We start from the raw sequence: 19126 nt of genomic DNA, 5'->3' as shown, positions 1-19126 counted from the left end.
GTTTGAGCTCTCTGAGCATTTCTGTTGGGTATGGGGTTGATTTTAAATGCAGTTTCACCCCTCCTACCATTTTGCTTGGGCTTCTCCTTTGCCCTTGGATGTGGGTATATTTTTTTGTTGGGATCCAACATTGTCCTGTTGACGATTGTTCAGCAGTGAGTTGTAATTTTGGAGTTCTCACAGGAGAAGATGAGCTCATGTCCTTGTACTCTGCCATTTTAAATAACCAACTGTCATTAACAATAATGTTCATTAATATTTCCCCCTTTATTTTTTTCCATTTATTTTAGAACTCATACTATGGCTTTGAGCTAAGGAAAGACAATAAGGTTATAATTATAAACTTAAAAAGTGTTTATTTGGGTTTTCCAGATGAGAATTCTCCAGCCAACTTCTGGGATTCTAAAAACAGGGGTGTGACTGGAACACAAAAAGGACAAATTGTATGGAGAATTGAGCCTGGGCCCTATTTCATGGAACGTAAGTACCTAAGTGTCAACCTAAGTTTGTATTTGAACATTGTAGAAATATGCAAAAATCTATGAAGTCTTTTATGAATTTTATTGTAAAAGATTTTGATTCTTATTTATAAATGTATGCCATGTCACCCTAAACTGTAAAATATATTATTTTGGGAAATATTCATTAGAGAATGTTAGTATGGTTTGAAAAAAGTGTATGTATGTCTCTAGGTGTGTGTGTATAACATATATCTGATGAATGTATGGTATATTAATACTGTATTAATTTCAAAGGGCAGAAAGAATAGTTCAAGATTTCAGATAATTTAAACATTTTTTGCTTCTGGGACACTCCACTATTATTTTTCCCAGCAGAAGAATACGTTTCGCGTTTGAGTCTTGGTCTCTCCAAGTGTAGATGACATAATCTGGGGCACTTTACCATAGAGGTCATTTACTACGGATCAGAGATTGGCTGCAAATAACCATCACCCAGTTGATTTGATGTTATATTTATTTATAAACACACATGCCTATGCAGTACTTCTATATAGCTTTTTATATATATATATATGTATACACACACATGTATACATATAAATGATTTACTGGTCTGTCCAGGTTAGCTTCTACATTTACAGAATTAATTTTTCTGCAATATAGAAAAAACTGAGCTCTTTAAAATGTTTCTGAGCTGTTTAACTCCATAGTAAGAATCAAGTTTTCTGTATGCAAGGAATTTAGTATAAGAAAGAGAGAGAATATACTGGTACCAGAGATACTGATACTTAAGGATGGTAGCTCAGTTCAGTTAAGTCACTCAGTCATGTCTGACTCTGTGACCCCATGGACTGCAGCACTCCAGGCTTCCCTGTCCATCACCAACTCCCAGAGCTTACTCACACTCATCATGTCCATAGAGTCAGTGATGCCGTCCAACCATCCCATCCTCTGTCGTCCCCTTCTCCTCCTGCCTTCAATCTTTCCCAGCATCAGGGTCTTTTGAAGTGAGTCAGTTCTTTGCATCAGGTGGCCAAAGTATTGGATTTTCAGCTTCAGCATCAGTCCTTTCAATGATTATTCAGGACTGATTTCCTTTAGGATGGACTAGTTGGATCTCAGTTTGATTAAAAATGGAAACCTGCTGTAAGCATATCTTTTTTGAAGCATGTAAAACTTCTCTAATATAAAAAGTCATTTAAAATATTAGCAGCTATTATTTTTGAATTGCCGTTAAAGACATCAGATAATTTGACCATTTTACTGGCAGGGTAGCCTTTCGTACCTTTCTCTAATCCTACTTGTGCCCTATAAGGAGTGTCTTTTTTTTCAGAGTTCAATTTCTGGTTTGTCTTTAAACCTTACGTGTAATGTGGTTGTTAAGAGAAAATGCTCATCATGTAACAGTAAGTGAGGGGAGCGGGAAGCAGATATATAAAGCATTAGTTCAGTTGCTCAGTCGTGTCCGACTCTTTGCAACTCCATGGACTGCAGCATGCCAGGCTTCCTTGTCCATCACCAACTCCCGGAGCCTACTCAAACTCATGTCCATTGCATTGGTGATGCCATCCAACCATCTCATCCTCTCCTAGCTAATACACATGTACAAAAAAGTCTCGGAGATTCGCCAAAATGTGAACAACGGTTGTATCCGGGAGGTGAGATTATGGGCGATTTGTTTTTATTTCCTGTTTCTCATCTTTACTTTCCAACACTGGGTCTAGCTGCTGTGTCTAAGTAATGAGAAGCATAAGTGACAAAAGAACCTGGTAAAAAATGGAATGGGAAGTAGTTGGGTTTACTTTCAATGTGATTACTCCTTTGAAAAGATCCGTGGGTTTAAGAGGTTGATCCAGCTGAGAAATATTGCCAGTTGAACTTCAGGTAAAACCTTCCTGTTTGCTCTAAACTGCTGAAGACTTCTAGGAATGATTGCCTTTTGATGGAGTGTGCAGATTCATGTTATGGGGCTCAGTGAACACCTGGGTGAGGTCAGTACCACATGCTGCTGTAATTTGGAACATTATGAATTTAAAAAAACCATTTACAGAGTATCCCACTTGCCATGATTGATTTCTTTCTTTCTCCATGAAGTGTGAATTAAAGATTTGTAATGTCCTGGCTGATTAGAATATAGTGAGCATCTCTGTCTTGACAAATATATTTCTTTACATCTCACTGTTAATGTTTAGCAAAAGCGGGCTTGACGTTGAAGTTAGGAATTGGGAATGCTTTTGGTTTTCTCCTCTACTTTAGCATTTCCACCTTAATTCTTCACACAGTGAGGGTATTGTGCAGCATGATTGTGAAACTGGAAATATTCAGTAATACCTTTTTAAGGACTGAGTAAAGCTGTATAAGTTAAAGTGAAAGTGAATAGGAAGTACAGAAAGATTTGGCTTTAGAATAAACTTATCTTCATTCATCAGAATGGGGTCTCCCCAGGACACGTTTCTATCCCTTTGAAATCCATTCAGTGTAAAAACCTCAGGTGGTATTTATATCAGTGCTTAGAAGTGTCTTTTAGACATCATTTTTTTTTTTTTAATTCCATGTCTGGCTAGAGCAGATCTAAGGGGACTTCCCAGCATAATGAAGTTTTTTGCTTGATTCTGGAGATAATGGTGTGAAACCTAAAAAAAACTGGGATTGGGGAATGGGTTAACCACATCTATGTTTTCAGCCTTTGATCTTGAAAATTTATGACGTTAAAAACTTTTGCTTTCATCTTCAGAAAGAACGTTTATCTTAAGCTAATCAGAAGTCCAAGTAAAGTAAAATTCTCTGAAAACTGACTTAAGTTTGTGGGCAAACCTGAATTTGAGCACTATTTAGGCTGTTTCTGAAAGTAAAGATGGCTTTTGTTTATCTGGATAAACCTCCAGAGGAGGCAGGTGACCCAGACTTATATTATTACAGGGCCCACTGGGATGAATTTGAAGGACAAAGACAGGGTTTTTTTTTTTTTTTTTCCCATTTATTTTTATTAGTTGGAGGCTAATTACTTTACATCATTACAGTAGTTTTTGTCATACACTGAAATGAATTAGCCATGGATTTACATGTATTCCCCATCCCGGTCCCCCCTCCCACCTCCCTCTCCACCCGATCCCTCTGGGTCTTCCCAGTGCACCAGGCCCGAGCACTTGTCTCATGCACCCACCCTGGGCTGGTGATCTGTTTCACCCTAGATAATATGCATGTTTCAATGCTGTTCTCTTGAAACATCCCACCCTCGCCTTCTCCCAGAGTCCACAAGTCTGTTCTATATGCAAAACAGAAAAAGAGACTCAGATGTATAGAAAAGACAGGTTTAATTTTAGGTAAATGCCCTTCCTAGACGTTGGAGAGGAGGATCAGCTTCATGTGCACTCACTTGTCACAAGACTGTCAAAATTCCTCAAATGAGGTTATGCTCATGGAAAATGAATGGATCATCTGTGCAATGTATATTCTTGAGTTTTGACATCTAAGAGGTTTCAAAAATTGTCTTGGCATGTTAGAACATCTATTTTATTCTATGTAGTCTTTCATGGACTTTGGTCATTTATTCATTGAGACCTGCTTTTTGTCCTTCCTTCATCCCTTCCATTTATTTGTTCATGTTTGTCCCCAGCCATCATGAAGTATTTGGTTAAGTCCAACCTTGTGCCAGGCACCATTCAAGAACTCACTAAATCCTGGATCAGTATGAGTTTAGAAACCGCAGCTTCATTGCTGTGTACTGCACTGAACTGCTTTGTGATCCTTAATGGTGATAACAGAACATTGCTATTTGTGTAAGTTACCTAGTGTTTTCACATATCTTATCTGTCTCAGCCCTGGGAAGTAGATAGGATTAGGAAGCTGTGCATTATCGGTGCATGTGGCTTGTGTCAGTGACAGCCTCACCTCTGATTGGCACTCAGGTTTGAAACAGAACCTTTGTGGGTGACTTTTTAATGGGTGGGGGGAAAAGGGAGTTGTCAGAGCCCCTGCTCCAGCTTTCTCCATTGCTCAGCCCTTTTCGGCCACCATCAGAAGGGCCTTTCTGCCCCTTGGAGAGACTTGGCTCTTTTCACGCTCTATGAGCATGCTTTACGTTTTGGCTCCAGTGACCCCTCTCGTCCTGTTAGGATGGGCCACGTTTCACTGATGCAGTCTGTCTTTGATATTCAAGGTTGTTTTTCTGAGCTTAAGCAGGGAAGGCCCTGGTTCTTCCAGGCTGCATGCTGTTGCTCAGTCTAAGTCCAGTCTGACTGTTCTGTGACCCCATGGACTGTAACCTGCCAGGCTCCTCTGTCCACAGGATTTCCCAGGCAGGAGTAGTGGAGTGGGTTTTCATTTCCTTCTCCAGAACATCTTCCACACCTGTAACTCTACTGCTGAGCCACAAAGGAAGCCTTCTGGCTGCATTTGCTCTCATTAAAGAGACGATGATGCGGTAATATATAACCAAGTGAGCATGGCACTGGAACTAACGGTGAATTTCATCAAAAGCATGAGAATTGGAATGTGTGTACTCTTTTTCAACTTGTGACCTCTGAATAAAAGAGCCTATCAATAGGAATCATAACATTAAGAATTTATTAAAAGCACAAAGGCAGTGGTTAAAATTTTTTTCTAATTTATTGCAATTAGCTTGATTTTTAAAAATTATTCTATTTTAATGAGATAGAAATGGCTAAATGAGGACATTTATGGTTCAAAACAGTCAACTTCTAAAACTTGAGAGAAATCAGGTTTTCTATTTTTTTCCCCAGGTTTTCTAAAAAGGAGCAAGCTATTAATTACTGCCTAAGGGAATCTTGAAGATATTTAATGTGGTAGATGATGTTTCAAAGATCCTAGTCTTTGAAGCAAAATCATTTCTTGTAGAAAGTGGCCTGTATAACCTTTTTTTCAAAGAGAGCTTGAAATGGAATCTTATACTAATGCCTAGAGTTAATGTAGCTGAGTTGAGATTTCTTTTAAAAATAAATTTTGAACAGATAACAGATGAAAAGAGTATAGATACAAAAAATGAAAGTAATAGCTCCCCAACTTCATGCCCCAGTCACCAATTTCCCCTTCCCAAAGACAACCACTTTTACCAGTTTTATCTGATCTAAAAATGCTTCATTTATATATAAACTCAAGAGTATATTCTTTCTTTAAACAAATGGTAGAATGATTGCTTTAAAATGCAATGTCATCATGACACGATTACAGAAACTCCTTTACTTGGGAACAGGTTTAAGTTCTTTCTACTTTCCCAGTCACTCCCAACAAGTACGTAGTGTCGTGTTCGGACAGTGATCACCCTTCCATCTGTGGTGGACGTGTAGTTGAGATGTCCTTGCTCTGAGGGACATCTTCATTTGTATTTATGGAAGCTGGTAAATTAAAATTTTGAAAATAAGAGGGCTTCTTTGTCTTATCAGCACTTAGAGGTTGCTAAACCTTATTTTCATAACTTTACAAATAAACATGTTCAGAAGATTTTTAAAAGGGGCCAAAATATGTTCCCATGATCCATGACTGGCTTCAGCTGTTCAGAGGGGACGTTGAGAGAGAAGAAGATGCCACTTTCCTCTGAGGTGAGAGCTGGCCCCCCTGACTGCAGGTCCTTATGGGTTAAAGTGGGAGGCCTCAGTCTTATCCTGCCTTACTGTCTCTGAGACAACATGTTTAATGACGCGATTTGGGGGAAGAAAATATTTTTGCTTTTTATAATCCAAAGGAACCACATAAAATATGTATACATAGATATGTGTGTATTTCCCTCTCCAGAGTTTGAGGCAGGTAGGGGTGATGTTGGGCTTCCTAGATGATGGCACTAGTGGTAAAGAATCCACACACAATGCAGGAGACACAAGAGATGAGGGTTCGATCCTCAGGTCAGGAAGTTCCCCTGGAGGAAGACATGGTAACCCACTCCAGTATTCTTGCCTGGAGAATCCCATGTACAGAGGCGCCTGGCAGGCCACAGTCCGTGGGGTCGCGCAGAGTCAGACATGACTGAGGTAACTTAGCGTGCAGGGGCGATGTAGCTGCCACATCAGGCTATGGAGAAACCCTTCTCAGGTAGAATGCTCCTTAGTTCATATCCTGCAGCTCTACTGCCTGTGAGCTGGGCTGGCCCTGTGACCAGTGGCTCTGTCATCGTGCCTGGATTTGCTTTCACCTGTTCTTGCATCTGTTTCTTAGGAATAGCTTTCTGTTTCCTCTTGCAGTTGGAGGTTAAAATAGTAGCTAAAATAGAAACATGAACACCAGCTTCTCTCATCCACCCTCTTGAGTTTTCTCCCCAGTTACCTCTTCTCATAAATAAAATGTTCAGACACATTTATAAAAATGCTGCTCTCACTTCCTCAAGAGGGGATGTTGTTTAGTTGCATCATTTTTTATAATCTTGAATGACCTCCTCAAACACTACATAATATGTGAAGGTGAAACCTCCCACTCAGCATGAAATGTTCCTGTATTTTAGGGGCAGAAAGCTTCACTGCTGTCCTGCTGAAGGAGGTGGTTAGTTTCAGTCCAGGTACAAACAGCTAGTTCTGTCTGGAACTGGGTTTTTCTCCCTGGTAATCAGCTTATGCATTTGGTTTTGTAACTAGTGATCTGTGTAAGTCCCCATGTCTTTACACCGAATCTTAAAGCATTATAAAGCTATCAGTTCTGTGGTTTTTGGTGACTGTGTCCACAAAATCTGCTGTACACAGTTCAGAATCAGTTTATCTTATAGTTTCAGGGATTCTAATTTATCTCAGGGGTTGGAGATTGTTGTTTTAGTAAGGAATAAAATAGCACTTAAAACAAGTAGCTAGCAAAGCTGGTTTGGTTATCAACATTCTACAGATAAAAATAAGCAGCTACCTTTTTTGTCTGTTAGTTTCCAAGTCTCTTGCCTTAGTTCAGTTCAGTAGCTCAGTCGTGTCTGACTCTTTGCGGCCCTATGGACTGCAGCACACCAGACTTCCCTGTCCATCACCAACTCCCAGAACTTACTCAAACTCATGTCCGTTGCATCAGTGATGCCATCCAACCATCTCATCCTCTGTCGTTCCCTTCTCCTGACACCTTCAATCTTTCCCAGCATTAGGGTCTTTTCCAATGAGGCAGTTCTTCGCATCAGGTGGCCAAAGTATTAGAGTTTCAGCTTCAGCATCAATCCTTTCAATGAATATTCAGGACTGATTTCCTTTAGGATGAACTGGTTGGATCTCCTTGCAGTCCAAGGGACTCTCAAGAGTCTTTTCCAACACCACAGTTCAAAAGCATCAATTCTCTAGCACTTAGCTTTCTTCATGGTCCAACTCTCACATCCATATATGACTACTGGAAAAACCCTAGCTTTCACTAGATGGATCTTTGTTGGCAAGGAAATGTCTCTGCTTTTTAATATTCTGTCTAGGTTGGTCATAGCTTTTCTTCCAAGCAGCAAGCGTCTTTTAATTTCATGGCGGCAGTCACCAACTGCAGTGATTTTGGAGCCCCCCAAAATGAGGTCTGTCCTGTTTCCATTGTTCCCCCATCTATTTGCTGTGAAGTGATGGGACCAGATGCCATGATCTGAGCTTTCTGAATGTTGAGCTTTAAGCCAACTTTTTCACTGTCCTCTTTCACTTTCATCAAGAGGCTCTTTAGTTCTTCTTCCCTTTCTGCCATAAGGGTGGTGTCATCTGCATATCTGAGGTTATTGATATTTCTCCTGGCAGTCTTGATTCCAGCTTGTGCTTCATCCAGCCCGGCATTTCTCATGATGTACACTGCATATAAGTTAAATGATCAGGGTGACAATATGCAGCCTTTACGTACTCCTTTCCCTATTTGGAACCAGTCATTGTCCCATGTCTGGTTCTAACTGTTGCTTCTTGACCTGCATACAGATTTCTCAGGAGGCAGGTCTGGTATTCCCATCTCTTGAAGAATTTTCCACAGTTTGTTGTGATCCACACAGTCAAAGGCTTTGGCATAGTCAATAAAGCAGAAATAGATGTTTTTCTGGAGCTCTGTTACCTAGCTGACTATTAAAACTTTACAGAAGAGGAGGTGGTGTCCTAACTTGAGAGGCAGGGGGAAGATATCTTATAAAATGCACTTCTCTTTATTGAAAAACAAGCTGCTCACTCACTGGCTATTGATTGGATCTATGAGGCACTGCTGCAGGCATATTCACATGCTGCTGTTTCCCAGCATGTAGAACGTGATACTAATGAGCTCATGCCCACAGAATTCCCACCTTTTGCCGAGCTTGTTTCACTTTGACAGGCCTTGTATGTATGACTTAGCTTTGTTCTTGCAGAATACATGCTATCATTCTTGGAGAAAACAAGTGGGAGAGTGATTTGCTGAACTGTGGTGTTGGAGAAGACTCTTGAGAGTCCCTTGGACTGCAAGGAAATCCAACCAGTCCATCCTATAGGAGATCAGTCCTGAATATTCATTGCAAGGACTGATGCTAAAACTGAAGCTCCTATATTTTGGCCACCTGACGTGGACAGCTGACTTCTTAGGAAAGACCCTGATGCTGGGAAAGATTGAGGGCAGGAGGAGAAGGGGACGACAGAGGATGAGATGATTGGATGGCATCACTGAATCTATGGTCATGAGTTTGAGCAAGCTCCGGGAATTGGTGATGGACCGGGAAGCCTGGCAAGCTGCAGTCCATGGGGTCGCAAAGATTTGAACACGACTGAGCGACTGAACTGAACTGAACATGGTTATTACTGTTTCTGTAATCATCAAAACCCAATGTTAGTGCCCAGTCAAGTCCCTTAGGGTTCCGGGGAATTCCTGCCGAGGTCGTCTCGCTGGCCCTCCAGTCAGCATGTCATCCCTGGATCCCTGCTCTTGCTGCTCCGCACTCTCTCTCTCTCACCTCGTTTTTCCCAGCTGAAGGTTTGATTCTGTTTGTTCTGTGAGGCCTTTCTGACCCCACCACGCCCTCACGGATCTTCTCCACCACCTGCACCCTTGTACCCCGGCGCTCTGCCTTCTCAGTGCTTGTCTTCTGGATTTTGTCATCTCAACAGTTGCACCATAAAACACCTGCTGGACCAGACTCCTCTCTCTGATTCCTTCGCACATAGTGCTGGGCATGGTTAAAAGCTTTCGCTTGATAATGCCAACTGCGTTCTGAATTACTGCATTGTGATTAACACACATAATGGAAACAGTCTATATTTTACCCCATGATAAACCTTTTTTTTTTTTTTTGAGATTTAGTGTTTTTTAACTGATGGGACATATAGTATTTGATTTTTATATATAGTATTCCTATATAGACCTAAAATAGGATTTTTCTTTAATTATTGTATCTTTTTCTTAAAACAAGCAAACCAAATACCCTGTACGAGGACATTTGGTGCAGTTAGGAAAGTCAGTGCAAGATTAACTTGCTTGGGGAATCACATGGAGCAGCCCCTTTTTAATGATCTGGGGGACTCAGCTGAGAGAGGAGTCCCACTCGGGTGGGCTGGGACTCTCCTCTGGGCTCCGCCTGTCAGCACTGTCGCCTCTGTTAGACAAAACCCTGGGAAAAAGACAGCTCACAGTTGAACTTCAGTGTCCCACATGCTCTGTATACAGAAAATTTCACTGACTCTCGGCTTTACTCCTTGACATACATTGGCTTCCTGGTGATTGTACTTAGTTTCCAAAAACAATAATTGGCATTTGTAGTCTTGTTATCAAGTTCAAATTATATAATATATAAATACATATATATACATGCACATATATATGTATATATCTGTAGTTATATCTAATGTATATATACATACACATACATACCTCTGGAGATATAGATGTATATTTACTGGTGGTTCCTCAGTCTGATCCTTGTCTAGTGACTGCATTGAACTCACTTGGGGAAAGGATGGTTTTTTTGGTTGTCTGGTGGAAGTGATGAAATTCCAGTTGAGCTATTTCAAATCATAAAAGATGATGCTGCTGCACTCAATATGCCATCACATTTGGAAAACCCAGCAGTGGCCACAGGACTGGAAAAGATCAGTTTTCATTCCAATCCCAAAGAAAAGCAATGCCAAAGAATGTTCAAACTACCACACAATTGCATTCATCTCACACACTAGTAAAATAATGCTCAAAATTCACCAAGCGAGGCTTCAGCAGTAAATGAAATGAGAACTTCCAGATGTTCAAGCTAGATTTAGAAAAGGTAGAGGAATCAGAGATCAAATTGACAGCATCCATTGGATTGTAGAAAAAGCAAGAGAGTTCCAGAAAAACATCTACTTCTGCTTTACTGACTACGCCAAAGCCTTTGACTGTGTGGATCACAACAAACTGTGGAAAATTCTTCAAGAGATGGGAATACCAGACCTGCCTCCTGAGAAATCTGTATGCAGGTCAAGAAGCAACAGTTAGAACCAGACATGGGACAATGACTGGTTCCAAATAGGGAAAGGAGTACGTAAAGGCTGTATATTGTCACCCTGATCATTTAACTTATATGCAGTGTACATCATGAGAAATGCCGGGCTGGATGAAGCACAAGCTGGAATCAAGATTGCCAGGAGAAATATCAATAACCTCAGATATGCAGATGACACCACCCTTATGGCAGAAAGGGAAGAAGAACTAAAGAGCCTCTTGATGAGAGTGAAAGAGGACAGTGAAAAAGTTGGCTTAAAGCTCACCATTCAGAAGGCTCAGATCATGGCATCTGGTCCCATCACTTAATAGCAAATAGATGGGGGAACAATGGAAACAGGACAGACCTCATTTTGGGGGGCTCCAAAATCACTGCAGTTGGTGACTGCCGCCATGAAATTAAAAGACACTTGCTGCTTGGAAGAAAAGCTATGACCAACCTAGACAGCATATTAAAAAGCAGAGACATTTCTTTGCCAACAAAGATCCATCTAGTGAAAGCTAGGGTTTTTCCAGTAGTCATATATGGATGTGAGAGTTGGACCATAAAGAAAGCTGAGTGCTAAAGAATTGATGCTTTTGAACTGTGGTGTTGGAGAAGACTCTTGAGAATTTCTTGGACTGCAAGGAGATCCAACCAGTCCATCCTAAAGGAGATCAGTCCTGAATATTCATTGGAAGAACTGATGCTGAAGCTGAAACTCTAATACTTTGGCCACTTGATGTGAAGAACTGCCTCATTGGAAAAGACCCTGATGCTGGGAACGATTGAAGGCAGGAGGAGAAGGGGATGACAGAGAGATGGTTGAATGGCATCACTGACTCAACGGACATGAGTTTGAGTAAGTTCTGGGAGTTGGTGATGGACAGGGAAGCCGGGCGTGCTGCAGTCCATGGCGTCGCAGAGAGTCGGACACGGCTGAGTGACTGAACTGAAATGTGCTGGGTCTTAGTTGTGGCATGTCGGATCATGTTGCCTGACCAGGGATAGAACCCAGGGCCCCTGCATTGGGAGTACACAGTCGTAACCACTGGACCACCAGCGAAGTCCCAGAAGGCTGAACTAATCCAGGTTTCAGACTTTCTCCCCGCAGTCACCTGCAGGTTTCCCTCATACTTCCTAGTCTGCTCCTGTCTGTCTCCACTGACGGCTGCTGTCTGTCTTTGTTGTAGAGGATAGGAGTGAAGGCTTTGTAATGGAACAGATGGGGTTTGAATCCTGACTCTTGTCATTTTCTCTTTGATCGTTAGCAAACCTCAACACTGTTTTAAAAACTTAATCTATTTTTAATTGAATGATAATTGCTCTGCAGTATTGTGTTGATTTATGCAAACATCAACATGAGTCAGCCATAGGTATACCTATGCCCCCTCCCTTCTGAGCCTCCCTACCCCCTCCCTCCCCATCCCACACCTCTAGGCTGTTGCAGAGCCCTGGTTTGAGTTACCTGATCTGTACTATGGGGACAGGAATTCTGCCTCCTGCTGTGAGGGGTAAATAATAACGGACACACAGGTCCAACCTGTGTTTTGTCCATCAGGAGCTCCTCTCTACACTGTATTTGGCATGTTGTTTTTATGCACTGTTCTTCTAATATATTTGAGCTGTTCTTAGAAAATTTCAGAGAAGCCTATAAAATCCAACAAGACTCGGTATAATCTATTGTCTCTGACTGGAGAAGGGGGGGTCATTCAGAGTCCTGAGTGTGATGTACCTAGAAGCAGCCTGTTGGATTTCCTCAGGTGAGGCCCCAAGGACTTGTTTCTATGTTTAAATTATTGTTTTTCTCCAATCAACTTGCAGCCGAGATAAAAATCTGTTTCAAATACTACCACGGCATCAGTGGAGCCCTGCGCGCCACGACCCCTTGCATCACGGTGAAGAACACTGCTGTGATGGTGAGTGCCCCTCTGCCCGCTTCCTCGAGCCTCAGTTCCAGAGGCCTTGGTTTCTATTTTTGCCTCGGCAGCTCTGGCAAGGTTATGGGAAACAATGAAAAAGGAAACACATAACAGCGTGGGTGCCGTTTTGGGAAAGGAAATAACTTACAGGATGGCTTAACTAAATCCATAACACAAATCAGTGGGAAAATATGGCTTGATTAATAATTCTGTATATAGTCAGCTCTCTAGGGAATCTTCTCATGAAAGAAATTAGTGAGTGGCCATCATGGAAAGTTTTATAAACTCTGTTGGGGTGGCTGGTTGGTAGGAAATGGTGGCATTGCATCTTTTGTGAATTTAGTTTACATGAACTCAGTGGATAAAAGAGAGGGGGGAAGAAAGCAATTTAAATAGTGAGTGAGTCTACCTTCCAGTCCGCTTAGCAAGCTTTCACCCAGAGAGTGTGAGATAGGATTGTGAATGTGCTACTCCTTTGGAAGTTCGTAGGGCCAAATCCCTCTGGATGCTGAGTTGAGCTCCATTGCCTACAGATAGCACACATATTTTCGGTATGGCTACTCAGCAGAAGCCAACCTCTTTACCAGGTCCTCAATTAAGGAAGCAGATGTCTAGTTTAGCTTTGGAGGAAATGGATTGTGTTGGACTTTTGAAGGAGAGTGTGTCCATTTCCAATATGGTACTTTTTTAAGAATTACTTTTCACAATTTTGTGGTTTTTCACTTCACCAACTAACTTTCGAATCTAACAGTTTCACAAAATGCATTCCATCGTATATGGATGGTTGGATTTAGATAGCTGTCCCAGGTGGTACTAGTGGTAAGGAACCCGCCTGCCGTTATAGGAGACATAAGAGACATGGATTTGATCCCTGGGTCTGGAAGATCACCTGGGGGAGCAAATGACAACCCATTCCATTATTCTTGCCTAGAGAATCTCTTGGACAGAGGAGCTTGGCGGGCTACAGTCCTTAGGGTCACAAAGAATTGGACATGACTAAAGCGACTGAGCAGACATGGACTTAGATAGTTTGGGGAGATTCTGAGAGTCCAAGATATGTAAATTATTGCAGTTCTTATAAGTCATTAATAAAAATCAGGTCAAGAAAATTCAGAAGAAAAATATCAATTCCCATAGTATAAAATCTTCATAATATTATATATGTGTGTACACATTTACAGAGGTGTGTGTTTTTGGAAATAGGTAAGTGGACAGGTTTACTCCCTGAAATTCAGAAAGTAATTTCTGCAGATGGCATTTTGAAACTGTCTGACCCACCAAAGCTATATCAAGCAATCTTTCCCTTTCATTAATTCATCAAACAGATATTCACTGGGTGGCTCTAAGTGTGAGGCTTATACTCACCACTAGGAGTGAAATGATAAGCAAAAACACAGCTTTCTTGTTTGGTAGGGCTTGAGAGACATATCAGTTAAATTGTATTTATTTGAGTGATAATTACTACGAGTAACAGTAAAATGACGCTATAAGAGTATATACTAGCAAGATTCATCCTGATCAGAAAGGTCTTGGAAGGCTTCCCTGAAGAAGGCATGTTTATAGGACAATCTGAAGGATGCATAGAAGTTGCTTAGGTGAAAAGGGGGAGGGAAGAGCATTTGAGATAGAGGGAACAATATGTGTAAAATTTTCAGTATCTAAATCCTCTGCTCATATTTGAATTATATTTGAGTTTCTACTGAAGTGACCAAAGTATAGAACATTAAAAATAACCCACATTTACTATATTAGACTTTGAAGGTTCACAGAGAGAATAACAATTGTTGACTAGAAAATCTGTAGTTATGTGCACAGGAACATGCTATAATTAATATTCTAAAAAAATTACAAAACTGGAAAAGTGGGGCTGTTTGTAATAAAACTTTTGAAAGCTTAACTGTGTGTGAAATTAAATAACAGCTTCCAAACATGACTTTCTGGATTCAGATTTTCTTAGACTTGAGCAATTTCCATGATCAGATATCACTGATGGCAGGGGGAGCTTACAGCCTGGTGAGCATTGATCTCATTTCATTGATTTTGCATTGAGATTGTTCTGTCAAAGCCTGTGGACAGTTGGAGATAATTAATTTGCTTCAGACAGATTTTAGACCAGCTTAAAAGCTTCACAGATACAACACTCAAAATCATAATAGAACATTTTGGTTTGAAGACTGACTAATGGAATTGATGGTCAATAGATTTCTGACCACGCTTGAGATGTTGGGTCTGTATCCGTTATTGAGAGGCTGTGCCAATGGGCATTTCATTGTGGGCTGAGCACTGGGTCTCTATGACAGCATGATGGTCACCTAGGTGTATGACCTGTGTATAGGTATTGTGATTGACTGACAACATTGATATTCACACACCCCTTTCAGTGTGGTTATTCCACAATAAGATGCAAAGAATAGTTGGGCAATAGAAACCACATTTTCATTCTTGGTGGTGCTAAAATCGGGAGCTTGATTGGCTCTCAGCAAGTATCTGTGGTTTATTATATTGTGTTATACCCATCTGACTCATCATTCCCAGGTTAAATAGAGCAAAAACAGCACCACACTGGCTAGACAGCATCACTGTCTGCTTCTCCCTGCCTTCACCATCCCCACACTGCTGGACTGCAAGGTCGCGAATAGCAAGGTAGTACGGACTACAGCTGAGAAAGACATAGCAACATGCATGCCTCCTGTGCCGGGCATCTCACAGATCATGGCCTTCCCTCAAGTGGACCACACTGCCTCGGGGGATGTGCCTCCTATGAAGACATGATGTCTTTGCATGCCAAGTGAGATCAATGGGACTCTGAAAAGATCCATAGTCTCATCATTCAAAGCCTACTCAAAATGTTGTAAGATGTTATCGAAACTAAGGAAAATGCCCTCAAATCCTCCTTTTAAATATGTTCCCTGTCTGGCAAAAGGCTAATATGAAATAATTCTCACATAATTCATAGGCAAACAGTGTCCTTTACTAGGACTCTGGTGAATGCTCATATGAGCTAATATTCAGAGAATCCACCTTTATCATTCATGACAATAAAGCCAGGAAAGACCAAAGCTGACCACCAGATACAGTGACATCAGTAATAATAAACACATCTGCACTCTGTTTAGAGAGAGGATTTTAAATAAACTCCCTTCATAGATTTAATCCAGGAAAGCTCATAAGCAACACTGTTAATTCTGTTGAAACAATGCATGGTAGTGAGTGAAGCGAAGAATTTCCTGTTCCAGGTGACATACATCACTGTGTACTCCGATGAATGAAAATGACGTCAAAGTACACATGACAGAGAAGACACAATTTTTAAAAAAATTCCTGGTTCATTGCAGAAGGATATGTGATAAAGGAGACCATATGATTAGGATGGCAGCTCATTTCCTCCCCTGAGTTTCTCAGTTACTTCTTTCAAGACTATTTGCAATTGGATGGAACAAAGTAAAGATGTCTGGGTGGTACTCTAGTCTATTACCAGTGACACGTGACGCAATCAGGAAGTAGTTAAGTGTCATACAGGATGGTCTTGACTAAGGTACAGAAACTAGTCAGGAGGGACTTCCCTGGTTTGAGAATCTGCCTTCCAATGGAGAGGATGCAGGTTCAGTGTCTGGTTGGGGAACTAAGATCCCACGAGTCACAACTCCTGAGCCCATGAGCTCTAGAGCCTGTGTTCCCCAACAGAACAAGCCTGTGGCCACGAGGAAGGCCCACCACAGCCCCCAAAAGAGAAAGAAAGTCGGAGGTGAAACTGCCTGGCTAGAATTACCTAGCAGGGTGGAGAGTGTTTAATTATATTTGAAGCTCCCCTGGTGGCTCAGATGGTAAAGAATCTGCCTGTAGTGCAGGAGACCCGGGTTTGATCTCTGGGTCGGGAAGATGCCCTGGAGAAGGGAATGGCAGCCCACTCCAGTATTCTTGCCTGGGATATCCCATGGACAGAGGAGCCTGGCAGGCTACAGTCTATGGGGTCATAAGAAGTTGGACCAGACTGAGTGACTGAGTACATAAAGCACTCAGAAAGTAGAAATTTATTTTTCATTATGTGAATGGAATTTAGTTTCAAGCTCCTCAACTTTGCTTAGATTAGTGAAAGTTTTATTTCTTGGTAATGTATGATTTTTAAAGAAGGTGGGGAGTGCCATAAAGATAAGATGGAAGGGTTTAATCTAACCTTCAGAATTAAAACTATTCAAAATATATTCTTAACTATTCAAAATATATTCTGCCTTCAGTTCTGTTTCTTGCAGTATTGCAGACTTCTATTTTAAAGAACCACAAAAATATTTTTTCCTAAAAAATTTTTTCCTTGGTTTTTTTTAACCACAAGTTGAGCACTAATTATACATTAATTGAGAGAAAGACTTAATCTGCTCCGTGGTCTATAAGTGAGTGAGATAGAACTTACTCAGAAGCTTTTAGGAAAAGCTTTACAATGCAATGATAATACAATAGGATTCCGAGTTCTTATTGTTGCTAATTGTAATAGCATGTGTCATATGCCAGCAGCATTAATAAAATAGAAACTTATGAGGGCGACGGGACATCCACATGGTCACTCAGAAATATTTAACAGGAGATAATTCTATCTATATATGAATGAATTTGATATAAATCACATGTTTAGTTTATTCTAGGTTTTCCTAATTGGAAGAAATTTGATGTTTGATTTTTAACTTAAGGGCATGTTTTAATACTATAATAGCAATATAAGTACATTTACTACATATCAACTATATTCTTATCAAAGAAATAAAAAGACATAAAGTAGGTTGATTCCTATCCCAGGGATTATAAAAGTTCATGTTGGTCATATTTTGGGCAAAGGTTAAATTTAGGTATGACCTTTTCTGTCATCTTTTGAGAATCTGCTTTTGTGTGTCGATTCCAAGTTTTGTAGCAAATGAAGTCATGTATTACAATACATGTTTGATAAAAAAAACCATCATATTTGCAAACATATGTGATTCCCTAGGAAGGTGTTATATTCCTTTGAAACTTCAGATATGTGTTTTTTCTCTGCAGATGGGGGCAGAAGGCATGGAAGGAGGGGCTTCAGGAAATCAGCATTCTCGGAAGCTTGTTAGCTTTACTTTGTCAGGTAAGGATATCTTTAAACACTATGTCCAGTTTGAAAGTGTGCAAGTCAAACTTAGGAACAGTTGTTTCTTTCCATAGATTCTTAAATATGATATGCAAAGTATTTTTTTGTAATATTTCTGGAAATTCAAGCATATTTCTTACCAAGGTAAAATTAAATGATTAGTATATATTCAGAAATTATTTCTTCTAGGAAGTTTTCTGGTGATAAAAAGACTGTTACTTAAGAAAAACTGTAATGCAATATGTGCTAATCCCACTATAGAGATTTGATATTGAAAACAATTTGTGCTTACCTCATTTGGAGGAAGGAAAAATTTAGAGACAAAGGATTAAAAAGCCCAAGAGATACTCCTGTTTCTATGGAGAAATACATACAAATATTGGAAAATGGAGAAGACGAAATTTTGTTGTTTATTTTCTGGTTAGTAAAATATTCTGATTGTTGTATATTTATCAAACAACTAAAGCACTACTTTTCAGCTTGTGAGTTGGAATTCATTTGTGGTTTATAAGATTAATTTAGTTGAAACTAACAATTAAAAAAAGAATAGGAAAAAAAATAGTTTAAACACTAAAGGGAAATGTTTTTCATAGAACACCAGTTTATACAAACTGAAAATCTTCACACATAAAAAATACACACCTGTATATGTGTAAAATGAGTTTCAGTATAATGGATTTCATACAGATGTCACTGTCAAAAGAAGTTTGAAAGCCAGTGGTTAAAAAAAAAATTGATTGGCAGTTTTAAAAGGCCAAGAACCCCCTTCACAGATCACAGCCTTGTTGTGGCAAAAGGGCTTGTGAAAAGGAGCTATGGGCCATGCTCTGCAGGCCCACCAATGATGCACGCATCACAGTGAAGAGCTCTGACCAAGCGCAGTCCAGTGGGAGAGGAGACAGCAACCCACTCCAGTGTTCTTACAGTGAGAACCCCTTGGACAGGATGAAAGACAAAAAGATACAACACTGGAAGATGAGCCCCCCCGCCCCCAGGTCAGAAGGCGTCTAATAGGCTACTGGAGAAGAGAAGATGGCAATTACTAAGAGCTCAATAAAGAATGAAGTGGCTGGGGACAAAGCAGAAATCGTGCTCATCTGGGGATATGTCTGGTAGTGAAAGTAAAGTCTGATGCTGTGAAGAACAATATTGCACAGGAAGCTGGAATGTTAGATCCATGTATCAAGTGGAATGTTAGATCCATGTATCAAGGTAAATTGGGCATAGTCAAGCAAGAGATGGCAAAAGTGAACATCAACAGCTTAGGAATCAGTGAACTAAAGTGGATGGGAATGGG

At 40.5% G+C, this 19126-nt stretch overlaps 1 protein-coding gene across 5 annotated transcripts in view; it reads left to right on the top strand.

Moving 5' to 3' along the window:
• Window positions 1-19126, top strand: part of HECW2 (HECT, C2 and WW domain containing E3 ubiquitin protein ligase 2) — a 420734-nt gene that overhangs the window by 261062 nt on the left and 140546 nt on the right. For all 5 annotated transcript variants that reach the window (XM_070458479.1, XM_070458478.1, XM_070458476.1 and 2 more), the window contains 3 exons: window positions 373-480; window positions 12628-12722; window positions 17751-17826. In XM_070458479.1, coding sequence (XP_070314580.1) covers window positions 373-480; window positions 12628-12722; window positions 17751-17826 — 279 coding nt within the window. The remainder of the gene's footprint in view (window positions 1-372; window positions 481-12627; window positions 12723-17750; window positions 17827-19126) is intronic.

This window comes from Odocoileus virginianus, chromosome 30 (assembly GCF_023699985.2).
Source record: "Odocoileus virginianus isolate 20LAN1187 ecotype Illinois chromosome 30, Ovbor_1.2, whole genome shotgun sequence".
Taxonomy (NCBI): Eukaryota; Metazoa; Chordata; class Mammalia; order Artiodactyla; family Cervidae; genus Odocoileus; species Odocoileus virginianus.
The sequence above is the reverse complement of the archived record's forward strand: the minus strand, read 5'-3'. Positions and strand labels throughout refer to the sequence as shown.